Source organism: Littorina saxatilis, linkage group LG8, assembly GCF_037325665.1.
Source record: "Littorina saxatilis isolate snail1 linkage group LG8, US_GU_Lsax_2.0, whole genome shotgun sequence".
Classification (NCBI taxonomy): domain Eukaryota; kingdom Metazoa; phylum Mollusca; class Gastropoda; order Littorinimorpha; family Littorinidae; genus Littorina; species Littorina saxatilis.
In genome coordinates, this window is record NC_090252.1 from 12,759,754 (window position 1) to 12,773,914 (window position 14,161).

At 41.9% G+C, this 14,161-nt stretch overlaps 2 protein-coding genes across 2 annotated transcripts in view; one reads left to right on the forward strand and one right to left on the reverse strand.

Moving 5' to 3' along the window:
- The window catches only part of LOC138972810 (multiple epidermal growth factor-like domains protein 6), a gene marked incomplete at its 5' end in the record, with an annotated part of 348,682 nt that overhangs the window by 212,345 nt on the left and 122,176 nt on the right, over positions 1-14,161 (forward strand). Inside the window, 1 exon segment of the mRNA XM_070345474.1 lies at positions 1,127-1,207. Within this exon segment, the coding sequence (XP_070201575.1) occupies positions 1,127-1,207 (81 nt within the window).
- The window catches only part of LOC138972813 (uncharacterized), a 178,857-nt gene that overhangs the window by 35,435 nt on the left and 129,261 nt on the right, over positions 1-14,161 (reverse strand). The window lies entirely within an intron of this gene.

Genomic DNA, 14,161 nt, shown 5'->3' on the forward strand with positions numbered 1-14,161 from the left:
TCAGGGGGTGGCGAGTCTTAACACGGAGGGAGACTTTTATCAGGGGGTGGCGAGTCTTAACACGGAGGGAGACTTTTATCAGGGGGTGGCGAGTCTTGAAACGGAGGGAGACTTCTTATATCTATCAGGGGGTGGGATTGGTCTTAAAAGGGAGTGAGTCCCCTATCGAGCGGAGGAAGGGGGGGGGGGGTGTTTTGAAAGGCGGAGGGGGGTCCACTGTAATCGGACATGTAGAAGTAGAGTCGTATGAGTATTCGTTTTTCGTGTAAATTGTTAGTAAAGCATGTTTTGTTGCTGGTTTTTTTCGCAGTTCAACTGGTTTACTTCCATCAAAGAAAAGGGATTAGAGAAGAAAGTGGTGTTTTTTGTGATGTTGTTTATCATGTGTCAGAGCTGTTGTCGGGCCAGTCGTGCGAGGGAAGAAAATGGTGTTTTTTGTAATACCCAATATTGACGGACTGTGTGATGATATCTTCTGCTATTGGTCTGTTGAGACAGTGATATCAAAATCGAGACAGGAGGTCGAGATTTTGATATCACTGTCGAAACAGACCAATAGCAGAAGATATCATCACACAGTCAGTCAATGTTAGATATATTGCTAATTCTCTGGACATTTTGTATTTACTGTAAAGAAATTACAAAAGTATTTGTCTCAGTTTTGGCTGTTCCATATCCCTCCCTCTGATTATTATTTCTTTTTGTTCACTCTTTTCTTGTACTTTTCAGTATTCAAAAAGTCTTTAGTCACTTGCTCAACTAAATTATGGGATCATTACATTTTCATATATATTTGTTTGTTTTTAAATTTAGGTGTTTTTGTTTTTGAAGTGGGGAAGCAATAAAGAGGTCGTCGATATCAAAACTGATATGGACGGAAATGTCGTTGATATCACTTTTACAATGAGCTCAGTTTTGCCCAATTGACCAATGGAAATCCACGTAACATATGAAATAGCAATATTGTTGTTTATCATGTGTCAGAGCTGTTGTCGGGCCAGTCGTGCGAGGTAAGAAAATGGTGGTTTTTGTGATGTTGTTTATCATGTGTCAGAGCTGTTGTCGGGCCAGTCGTGCGAGAGAAGAAAGTGGTGTTTTTTGTGTGATGTTGTTTATCATGTCTCAGGGCTGTTGTTGGGCCAGTCGTGCGAGGGAAGAATGATCGGCATGTGCAGCACGGGCCTAGTCTGTGACGAAGGCATCTGTAGTGAGTGGTGCTGTCTTCACTGCCTTTCAACATCTAGCTCTGTCTTCACTGCCTCCCACCATCTAGCTCTGTCTTCAATGCCACACGTCATCTAGCTTTGTCTTCACTGCCATACACCATCTAGCTCTGTCTTACACCATCTAGCTCTGTCTTCACTGCCACACATCATCTAGCTCTGTATTCACTGTCTCACACCATCTAGTTATGTCTTCACTGGTTTACACAATCTAGCTTTGTCTTCATTGCTTACTGCAGCACACCAATTAGCTCTGTCTTCACGGTCACACACCATGTTTTAGCTGTCTTCATACGTTATCTAGCTATGTCTTCACTAAGACACACCATCTAGCTCAGTCGTCACTGCCGCACACAAAATGATAATAATACTAGCTTGATTTAGAACGATCTCATTTTAATCAACCACAACCCCCCGCAAGTTAGGGGGAAGAATTTACCCGATGCTCCGCAGCATGTCGTAAGATGCGACTAACGGATTATGTTTCTCCTTTTACCCTGGTTAAGTGTTTCTTGTATATAATATAGTCAATGTTTGTAAAGATTTTAGTCAAGCAGTATGCAAGAAATGTTAAGTCCTTTGTACTGGAAACTTGCATTCTCACAGTAAGGTCATATAATTGTACTACGTTGCAAGCCTCTGGAGCAATTTTTTTATTAGTGCTTTTGTGAACAAGAAACAATTAACAAGTGGCTCTATCCTATCTCCCCCCTTTCCCCGTCGCGATATAACCTTGAACGGTTGAAAACGACGTTAAACACCAAATAAAGAAAGAACCAACCACATTCCTTTCGTGCCATATAAGGAAATGCTACATCACAAATGTTGCGTACACCTCACTTCCGGTCATCTGTGAAACGAAGTTCACTCCAAAAACACAAACGACGTTCGTTGATTTGGGCGATTGTACGAATCTACTTTCGTTAACTTTAATCATGTTTTGGTTATTTCTGTATGGAAACCTTTAATTTATTGGATATAGATTACCTGATTGTTATTTTAACTGCTCATATCTTCCCACTTTAAGGGGTTACTTGTGTGTTCAAATCGCTCGACCGAAACATTACACATTTTGTGCACAGGTTCCACTAAGCAATATGGACACATCTGTGCAAAGAAAAAAAGTGGTTGTCTTATTAACCTTTTTTTTAGAATTTTTTTACTGGGGGTTGTCAAGTACGATTTTGCGAAAAACACTGCGATTCTTAACATGATCCCAACTGACATATTTAGCTTTACAAATGATAAATGAAACATTAGTTTGTGTAGATAAATGAATGGAGAGTATAACTTTATCGTAAAACGGTACTTATCAGCGCGCATTTTTAGAAAATGATCGAGGTTTCTCGAGGGCGTACACATACAATTATCACTCCTTTAGTAGTAAAAACGTATTTAAAAAAAATTCGCTTGACAGAACATAACTAAACTTGAACACAGCTAAGTTCACTGTATACAGATACAATACCTGTGAACAAAATAAGTTGTTGCCTTATTGTCTGCTTCACAAGTATTCCCGTACCAACCCCACCCCCATATCTTGACTGACAAAAATGATAAAAAGAAATAATTTGGGAGCGCTGTAGGTCAGTTGGTAGAGCGCTGGACTTGTGATACATGAGTTTGAATCAGGGTGAAGGCTTGGGGGTCGGAACATTTGTGTGCAAAGTTTCATGAAGATCTGTCCAGTAAATTTCTATTAATCGCACACCACACACACACACACACATACACACACACACACACACGCACGCCCGCACACACACACACACACACACACACACACACACACACACACACACACATATATATATATATATATATATATATATAATATATATATATATATATATATATATATATATATATATATATATATATATATATATATATATATATCCCATGACCTCCCTTCTTTGTCTCTGTTACTTCAGTATGGGTATATATGTTGTATTTTTATAGCTCAATAAATACATCATGGACTCAAAAAAATATATGATAGTGCAGATTCCGATTTGGGCGAAGAACTACTTTGCTCCCGACCTTTGACCTCGCGCCGAACAATGTGACACATTTGTATGAAGTTCCAAAATCGTATTGCACGGCTCAGAAAACCATATCAGTTGCACGCAAAAATGAATCTCAGAACTGATCTGATGTATGAGATGCAATAAGCAAACGTTTCTTTCATTATGAAAGCAATGCAGGTGGGAAAAAACGAACATTCAACTTACAAGATAACCAGATGCTAGCGAACCAAAACAAAAACACGAGTACCCTCCCCTTGCTTCGTTAGCAGACGACTTTTGAGAATCTGTCAGACCGTCCTTACCTGGCACGGTTGGGCTTCGCTATCATCCGCTGTTTCACGTGTTTTGTGAGCAAGTCTACTCTTTTGCCTGGCTCTGCAGTAAGTCCACATTGGCGATGAAGGTATCTAAGAACTTAACATGTGTGTATTTTTCCGTAATCCAGTCATATTCTTTCAAAATGCAATCAAGCGGCGGTGACAGACTTGGGTCCTGTTTTCCTCGCACCCATACCAGTTTAGGTTCATGCAAACACACTCGCAAAACATGTAGATACATTTCAAATAGGGAGCAAATGGTTAAATCTACATATGTGTTCCCTAAAATTTGCTTCTCTGTCAATAAGACTAATTGTATAATAATGCGTTCGAAAAAAAACAACGTGGAATCGATTCTGAATCGAGTCGAGTAAGCCAAATGGGGGCCAAACCGGTTTCCCCGTTCCGCCGACCTGAAACGCAAAAGAATTGTGCGCTTCAACTAAATGGATTTCTATACGACTTCATTACTTTCTTGCAACTTATGAACCTTTACTTAAAGCTTTTAAACGGTCTGAAAGTAGTGTTACCGCGTACTTATAGATGCACTCATTCGTTTTATTTTTTCAGCGACGGTCACTTAGTTTAAGGTTGCAAAAAGGCCAAGTCTCGCTGAAAACACTGTTTCACACTCCACAGATCGCAACAGTGCCGCTAGTAGTCTACACTTTGTGTTTGATGGTAGAATGGGATATACAGATTACAACACTCGTGGTTTTTTATATGGCTTGTATTTCAGTCAAGACCCAGCGGGAATATCAATCGAGAGCCACTCGCCAAAGGCTCGTGTCTCCCGATGATATTCATCCGCTGGGTCTTGACTGAAATACAAGCCATATAAAAAACCACTCGTGTTGTAACCTATACATATATATATGTTACAGTCAAATCGGGAAATCAGGTATTTCACGAGAATGCCTGAAAGTTTAGGCATTCACGGTAAATACCTGGTTTGATCAGGCAAATCCGGAAATGACTGAAATTGTTTAGGCACTATCGGTGATTGACTGAAATAGGCTGCCAGGCATTATCGGAGAATGCCTACCGCTCACAATCTGTGTTTCTGGTGAGAGTCAGAAAGCATTTCAGCACAGAAGCCTACTATAAAACTTTGCGTGTGTGTGTGTGTGTGTGTGTGTGTGTGTGTGTGTGTGTGTGTGTGTGTGTGTGTGTGTGTTAGAGAGAAGTGATACAATTTCATACCTGATTCAAAATCAAGAGATCATTATTTTATTATCTGTGTCTGCGCGTGTGTGCGTGTGCGTGTGTGTGTGTGTGTGTGTGTGTGTGTGTGTGTGTGTGTGTGTGTGTGTGTGTGTGTGTGTGTGTGTGTTAGAGAGAAGTGATACAATTTCATACCTGATTCAAAATCAAGAGATCACTATTTTATTATCTGTGTCTGCGCGTGTGTGCGTGTGCGTGCGTGTATGTGTGTGTGTGTGTGTGTGTGTGTGTGTGTGTGTGTGTGTGTGTGTGTGTGTATGTTAGAGAGAAGTGTGGGACAAAAGTATGGGACATGTGCGCAAAGAGAGACAGAGAGAGAGAGAGAAAGAGAGTCACAGAGAGAGAGATACATACATCGAGACAAACAGTGACAGAGAGAAGTGACAGAGAGAGACAGAGACAGACATAAAGACAGGTTTGAGAGAGAGGGAGGAACGAGAGAGAGAGAGAGAGGAGTCTACTTACTTCGAAAACAGCTTGTACTGACGTGGAGTTTTCCGACTTCCGTTGTCCATCATCTCTTCAAGTATTTGAAAATATTTGGACTTTGGCATCAAGTGTTTTCCATTTTTGGCGTACTTTTGAAAGATTAACCGATTAAATCGGTCTTCTACCAATTCTGTTTCCTCCATTGCTACCCTCAACATTGAGAGCAACGTCACAATGGAACTAGCATCAGGGCCGGACTACCGGGGGGGTTATGGGGGTTGCGCAACCCCCCCCCCCTAGCCTGAACATGTACCTTACTTATTTAAAACATTTGTTATTATTGCTTATTTTATGCCGTTTCATGCAAGGAGCGACCATTTTCTTATCTCAGAATATGACCTACCCATCAGCTCCAGGGGGCTTCGCCCCCTGACCCCACAAGGGGCTCTGCCCCCTGACCCCGCCCAGGGGCGGACGAGGGGGGGGGGGGGTTCTAGGGTTTCCGGACCCACCTTATAAATATGAAAATATAAAAATATAAAAATATTGAATGAGGTATGCATTTCTTTCTTTTACATTGAGTTTCAATTTTGGGGGTTATAATCAGTGACAAAATCTGCTGCCTGAAACTGGTAATGATCATCCTCAGAATGCACCAGATTGCACCATTTTGCATCCTTTTTTTTCAAAATTTACCGGGGGGGGCATGCCCCCGGGCCCCCCTAGCAAGCTAGGCGCTTCGCGCCGTCGGCTCGGCGCTTCGTGCCTTCACACCCATATCTTCACAATATACTTTTGAACCCGCCCCCCCCCCCCATAAAATGAACTGATCCGCCCCTGCCACCAGGGGGGGATATCCCCCTGGACCACCTCTAGCAACCCCTCCCCCCCTCCTCTTAGCCTAGTCCGGCCCTGAGCATTATACTGAAAGTGAACTCCAATCAATCCAAACTCAGCGAAAAGGGGGAAAAAAAAGACAATGTGCTATACGAGAAACTCACAATAAATTCGTGCTCAAGGCCGGCTATGTAAAAACAAACTCCAATCACTCCGAACTTTACGAGAAAATCACAATAAATTCGTGCTCGTAGTCTTACACACGCGATAGTGTTACACTCGCGGTAGTGACCTGCACCCGTAAAAAAAAAAAAAACTGCAATCACTCCGAACTCAGTGAAATGGGGAAAACGATGAATAGACAATGTGCTAGAAGAGAAATTCATGCTCAAGGCAGGCGAGGTAAAAACAGACAAGGTCTCAGAACAACCCGTTTTGCCTAACAGTCAGGCAAAACGGGAATTTTGCACAAGTAGTTTTTAGTCATTTCCTGATAGTGCCTACAAAAATTCAGTCATTTCCGGAATTGCCTGATCAAACCAGGTATTTACCATGAATGCCTAAACTTTCAGACATTCTCGTGAAATACCTGATTTTCCGATTTGACTGTAACATATATACACCAGGGTAGATCAGTTAGTTTGTAAGGGGGGTGTTTTTAGAATTCAAGAGTGTAAATCGAGGTCGCAGAGCGCCCGAGACTGATCAAGGGGCATACGCCCCCCCCCCCCCCCCCTCTCCTCAACCCAAGAAAAAAAATCGCACATGAAATCCATTACACATTTTGAGCACATGTTTCTCTAAGCTATATGTCCACAACTGCAGACAAACAAAAAACCGTTGTTTTCTTATTCATTTTTGTTATTAGAGTTTTGTCAGTTTTGGGGGGTACCGGGAGGACACATATGACTTTACAGAAAAGACTGTAATTCGTAAGGTCAACCTAACTGACATTTTTATCTTTAGAAAAGATAAATAAAACATTACTTTGTGTAGATAAAAGAATGGAGAGTATCACTTTATTATAATACGGTACTTATCAATGTGCATGCCGAAAATTATCCAGGATTGGCGAGAGTGTACACATACACATATCACTCAAAAACGTGGTAACACAAAATTGGCTCGACAGATCATAAACAAATCTGAACACAGCTAACGTCACTATATACCGTTGCAATACCTAAGAAAACCATTAGGTGTTTCCTTATTGCTTACTCCACAATTATCCCCGCACCACCCCCACCCCCATATCTTGACTGACAAAAATTGATGAAAACATTCATTTAGGAGCCCAGGTCAGGTGGTAGGGAGAAGTGTGCAGAGTTTCATAAAAATCTGTATAGTAGTTTTCTCTGAATCGCAATACAAACACATACACCCAAACACTTGGTGCCTTTAGTGCACCCGCCCCCCTTCCCTCCCCCGATCCAATACCACCCCCTCCACCACCCGCCCACCCCCCTAATCACAAACACACACACACCCACACACACACACTCACACACACAGGCACACACTCACACACACACACACACACACACACACACACACACACACACACATACACACCAGGGTGGATCAAACAGTTTGTAAGATGAGTGTCAGTATTTAAAAATCAAGAGTGTAAATCTAAAACGCGGAGAAAACCAGACTGTTTTAATTTAGTGGTAAACACGTTATAACACAACATGTCATGTCAAATTATAACCACATTTGAATACAGATAAGTTCACTGTTCACAATACCTTAAAAAAAAAACATTCAAAGCGTTTCCTTTTTTCTAACTCAAAAATGTTTCCCGCCCCACCCCATATTTTGGCTAAAAAAAGTGAAGAAATAAATCATTTGTGAGCCCAGCAGGTCAGTTCGTAGAGCATGCGCACTGACCCAAGTGTTTGAATCCGGGTGAAGGGGTGGGGGTCACAAAACTTGTGTGCAAGGTTTCATAAACATCTGTCCTGATTTACAGCTCAAAGCGATTTACAATTCCAATAACCTCAGACACACACACACACACACCCACACACACACACACACACACACACACACACACACACACACACACACACACACACACAAGCAAACCAACCCCTCATAGCGATAAGAATAAGTACACAGTCAATAACTATATTTTTGACTATTAACAATTGGAATACATGCATAGTCTCTCTCTCTCTCTCTCTCTCTCTCTCTCTCTCTCTCTCTCTCTCTCTCTCTCTCTCTCTCTCTCTCTCTCTCTCTTCTCTCTCTCTCTATCTCTCTCTCTATCTCTCTCTCTCTCTCTCTCTCTCTCTCTCTCTCTCTCTCTCTCTCTCTCTCTCTCTCTCTCTCTCTCTGTCAAATATGATTTTGAAGCGCATTACATAAAGTCGGTATCTGATATATCTAAAGTGGTTCGCTGTTTTCGTCCTGATCTTTGGGATCCGGAGGATTTTTTTCTGGTGATGATCAAAGGTAACGGAATTGTTCATGCATTTTGAGTGAATTTGACAGGTATCGGGGTGTGTGTGGGGGGGAATTTGGTGTGGGGTAAATTATCAAAATGCTTGCACAGCTGATTTGTAATCTAGCCTGAACTACTAAAGCATCCACACGCATACTCATAGAGGCACGCATGTTTGTGTGACGGTTTGCACGAATAAACATTGACAATTAGTTTTGAGTTTTGATAAAAACAGGCGACATTTCCTTTTAGCACACGGGTGATCAGCAAATGTGAATTGAAACTCGTTCAATTATCCCAAAATGTCATAACGTTTGGCAATATAATTATTTAACAACAACAAAAAGACTACCGGATTCCGTACATAAAAAAGTCAGGGGCTGTAACAACAATTCGCGGCATTGGACTGTGGGAGGTCGTACACATCATCAGTTGATGATACGAACACACTTGCATATTGGGACACTACTAATTATGTATTTCAGTTATAATGCATCACGTTACCTCAAACTCCGTCTCAAGTTGGAAATGTCCTCCCTGCCCAAAACCCCGCTCCTACCATCCACAACAGGGAGGACATTTCCAACTGGAGACCAAGTTTCATGAAGATCTGTCCAGTAGGTGTCTCTGATTCGCACTACACTCACACAAACACACAGACAAGCACACAGACACACGCACACCTGGGTGAATCAGTTACTTTGTAAAAGGGGTGTACTTTGAATTCAAAAGTCTAAATCGAGGACGGGCAGCGACTTAGGCTAATCATAAGAATGCGCCCCCCCCCCCCCCCCCCCCCCGAAAATATAATCTGTCGTGAGATGCATTTTGTGCACAGGTTCCTGTTAGCAATGTGTACAAAGGTTGGGGGTTCCAGTATCGGTCCTCCCCCCCCCCCCCCCCTTCTCAATTTGCCCCATGTCTGCAAACAGGCATCATCTGTACCTCATAGGGGGCCTCGGGGTCGCATGGACCCAAACCTCATAGATCAATTGGATAATTGTTAAAAAGGTGTTTGGGGAAAGCTCCTTTGAACGGAATCGAGGTAATAATTTATTTCAAAACCAGGTGTTTTTTGTAGCTAAGTACGTGTCTGTTCTACACGAACATTCTATAACTTGTTAATCTGTGTCCGAATAATGAACTGTTGACAAAGTTACTCGTATGAAGGAACTATGAAGCCAAACGTATAGGTCCTCACCCTCCCCCCCTCCCCCCCCCCCTTTAATACGTACACTTTCACACTCATACAACCAAATGGACACATATTAACTGTGACACACACACACACACACACACACACACACACACACACACACACACACACATCCACACACGAACACATAAACAAACAGACACACAAAGCGGGTAGATGCGCAGGTCCGCTTCGCAATGCCGTAATGGACGCCCACTTTCACTTTGTAGATTCCTTTCTTAAACTATTTATCTGTCACCATTTCTCAAACTTCGCTCTCTCGCACTCAAGACGACATGCACAGACATAAAGACACACGGGCACACACACGCCCGCCTGCACGCACTCACACATCAAACAACACACACATGAGGAAAGGATAATCACACATAGTGCGCCAGTGAGGTTAAAATGGTGAGGTGGGGTCTGAGGCTGGTAAGGGATTTGGGGGGTAGGACCGACGAGACGGGGCACGGATTCGGTGGTTCGCCGTGTCGAGTCAACTTCATATAGATCTGTGTAGGCGATCAACAGCCCCAGCCGATCTGGATCTGTTCAAGTCAAAAGTAAAGTCAAGGATACGAAGAAGTTTACCGAAAAACATCGATCCCAAGGACTCATGTTGTAACTTTTCAAAGCAGTTACATTAAATCAAAGCTCCATCCACATTAAACCCAACGGGAATCGTCGAAGATCCACGCAACTTCCCTGCAATGTCGAAAACGAACTCATAATGTCACCGCAGATCTATAGTTAGTTTTGGTTTTGTGTCGCAGCAAAGAAACGAAGCAAATCTCCGGCTTTTCTTTCACACTAAAAAAACGTTCATTTAGCGAGTTATTAAAAATATTTATTTGAGGTTGCTAGGCAATTAGGCTCCAAGCCAGCTAGGCCTACCGTGCACCCCCCTCAGGATCCAGCTTCATTAGGCTAGAGATATTCATTGGGGTCTACTGAACACGTTTTGACAAGTTCGCCACGAAAAAACTCATTCCCACTACTACTTATGCCCCTTTGTTTAAGGGTACCCCCTCGAACACTAAATTTATCTGTGAAATCACAACAATGCACAGTTGCAATGAATGAACAGAGAACCACTTTTTTGAAATACAAACAGTTAAGTTGATCATTAATTTTGTAAACAATACCTATTACAGTGTTCAATGTTTGATAGAATGGCTGTAGTGATGTTTTATAGGCTCAAACCGTCATTTTCACAGTGCGCAAAGCTTGTCAACTTTGATGAGTAAAAGGCTTCAACAAATTTGGGTTCTCTGTTTCATTTTTTAGAAACTACAATGCCTTTGGATATATTCAAGCCACATTTGGAATTCCTGAGAGGATTTGTTGCGACACCAGAGGAAATATTTCTCCCCTACCCCCTAAACGTGAAATTTTAGGAAAATGTCAAAAAACATTTTTCTTCAAATATTAATGATAACGTCTCACTGTATTCCAATCAAATAACAAAAGTAATCACATTAACGACCAAAACAGTTCATGTGTCCATCTTTTAACAGAACTACAACATTATTATTGTCTTTTCAAGACTGAAATGTAAAAAAAAAACCCATAATGTTCAGATATAGACATCTATTCTAACTGTCTCTTACATATAGTGCTCTTGCTTCATAGTTTCCATATACAAGGTAGATTAACATAAGAAAGACAATCTAAGAACTGATGTTTCTTCATGTAAGTGCAGAATTTTAGTCATAAATGCAAATGTCTCATGAATCAATTTCAGCTTTATAGAAATAACATGAAAAAGTCATTGCAAAAAACTCTGTCAACTTTTCTTTCACACACACACACACACACACACACACATACACACACATACACACACACATACACACACATACACACACACACACACACACACACACATATACACACACACATACACACACACATACACACACACACATACACACACACACATACACACACACACACACATACACACACACATACACACACACATACACACACACATACACACACACACACACATGCGCACACACGATCTTAAGACTGTTTTTGGAGCAAGAAAGTTCAGTTCACAGGACAAGTTCGTCCGATTCACAGTCAGATTCATATTCAAGTGAATCGTCTAGTCCATTAGGGAACAGTGTTGCCTCCTTCTCCTTCTATCCTTCCTCGTGAACCTCGGTGAGCAGGCTATCAACAATTGTCTTTGAGAGAACCAACTCTTCATTTTCTTCAGTCCAAAGAGGCTTAAGGATTCTATTGTTCAGCATCCTTCCATGACTATCAGTGGGTTTTGGGAATCTCTGGGAGTGGCAGGTGAGCGCGCTTCCATGTGGCTGGCTGTCTGCTAGTTGGCCCTTCTTGCATGTTGTTTGGGGCTGTTGTGGCATAGAAGGCGCTGACTGAGTCACAGCCAGTAAAGGCGAGGAGAGAAAGCAAGACGGAACAGTGAGGTCGCGGGAGTTCTTCTGCAAGGGCAGCAATAATGAAACAAGTCGCGTAAGGCGAAAATACAACATTTAGTCAAGTAGCTGTCGAACTCACAGAATGAAACTGAACGCAATGCAACGCAGCAAGACCGTATACTCGTAGCATCGTCAGTCCACCGCTCACGGCATAGGCAGTGAAATTGACAAGAAGAGCGGGGTAGTAGTTGCGCTGGGAAGGATAGCACGCTTTTCTGTACGTCTCTTCGTTTTAACTTTCTGAGCGTGTTTTTAATCCAAACATATCATATCTATATGTTTTTAGAATCAGGAACCGACAAGGAATAAGACGAAAGTGTTTTTAAATTGATTTCGAAAATTTAATTTTGATAATCATTTTTATATATTTAATTTTCAGAGCTTGTTTTTAATCCGAATATAACATATTTATATGTTTTTGGAATCAGCAAATGATGGAGAATAAGATAAACGTAAATTTGGATCGTTTTATAAAAACATATTTTTTTTACAATTTTCCGATTTTTAATGACCAAAGTCATTAATTAATTTTTAAGCCACCACGCTGAAATGCAGTAGCGAAGTCCGGGCTTTGTCGAACATTACCTGACCAAACTTTCAACCAATTTGGTTGAAAAATGAGGGCGTGACAGTGCCGCCTCAACTTTCACGAAAAGCCGGATATGACGTCATCAAAGACATTTATCAAAAAAATGAAAAAAACGTATGGGGATATCATAACCAGGAACTCTCATGTCAAATTTCATAAAGATCGGTCCAGTAGTTTGGTCTGAATCGCTCTACACGCACGCACGCACACACACACATATACACACACACACACATACACCACGACCCTCGTCTCGATTCCCCCCTCTATGTTAAAACATGTAGTCATAACTTGACTAAATGTAAAACAAGTCGCGTAAGGCGAAAATACAATATTTAGTCAAGTAGCTGTCGAACTCACAGAATGAAACTGAACGCAACGCAACGCAGCAAGACCGTATACTCGTAGCATCGTCACTCCACCGCCCGTGGCAAAGGCAGTGCACGTGGAATTGACAAGAAGAGCGGGGTATTCGTTGCGCTGAGAACGATAGCACGCTTTTCTGTACCTCTCTTTGTTTTAACTTTCTGAGCGTGTTTTTAATCCAAACATATCATATCTATATATTTTTGGAATCAGGAACCGACAAGGAATAAGATGAAAGTGTTTTTAAATTGATTTCGAAAAAAAAATTTGATAATAATTTTTATATATTTAATTTTCAGAGCTTGTTTTTAATCCGAATATAACATATTTATATGTTTTTGGAATCAGCAAATGATGGAGAATAAGATAAACGTAAATTTGGATCGTTTTATAAATTTTTATTTTTTTTTTGTGCAGATTATCCCTGCAAGGTATAAGCTAGTTTAAACGTAGGAAGCGAGTGGGGGGTGGAGGTCGGGAAGGAGGGGGTAAGTTACAATAAGAATGTGGGTGTGGCCTGTGGGTGTGAGTGTGTGTGTGTGAAAGAGAAGATGCCAGGTAGCGTGGAGGGAAACGGAATTGGTCAGTGCAGGGATAACCACACACAGCGGCGGCAGCAGCCACAGCACCGAGCAGCAGCGATAATAAACAATGTGTGACAAGGATTTTTTTCCGTCCTTTGTTCGAGGCAACGAACTTGACAAGGACGTTGTTGTGGCTCTCGAAACGGAGAAGATAGTCACTATGACGTCAATGATGGGATTACGGGAGACCGACATTGACGCTTTGTCTCTAAAAAGAGGAGATGCCTCTGCCCTTCGCAGGGCTGTAGGACTGTTGCAGGCAGAAAATGGTGGGGGACCCATGTCAGTGACTTCTCCAGTTGTGCCCCAAGGTGTATCAGCAGAGCGGTCGCCCAGCATGCTGATGCATGATTTGCTGGGGACGCCATCAGTTCTCCAGGATACAGAACACAAGGTTTCCGAAAGGGTCGACCTGGACCCACAGGTCTACCTTTCAACAAAAAGGCCACAAGGTGAGAAAGC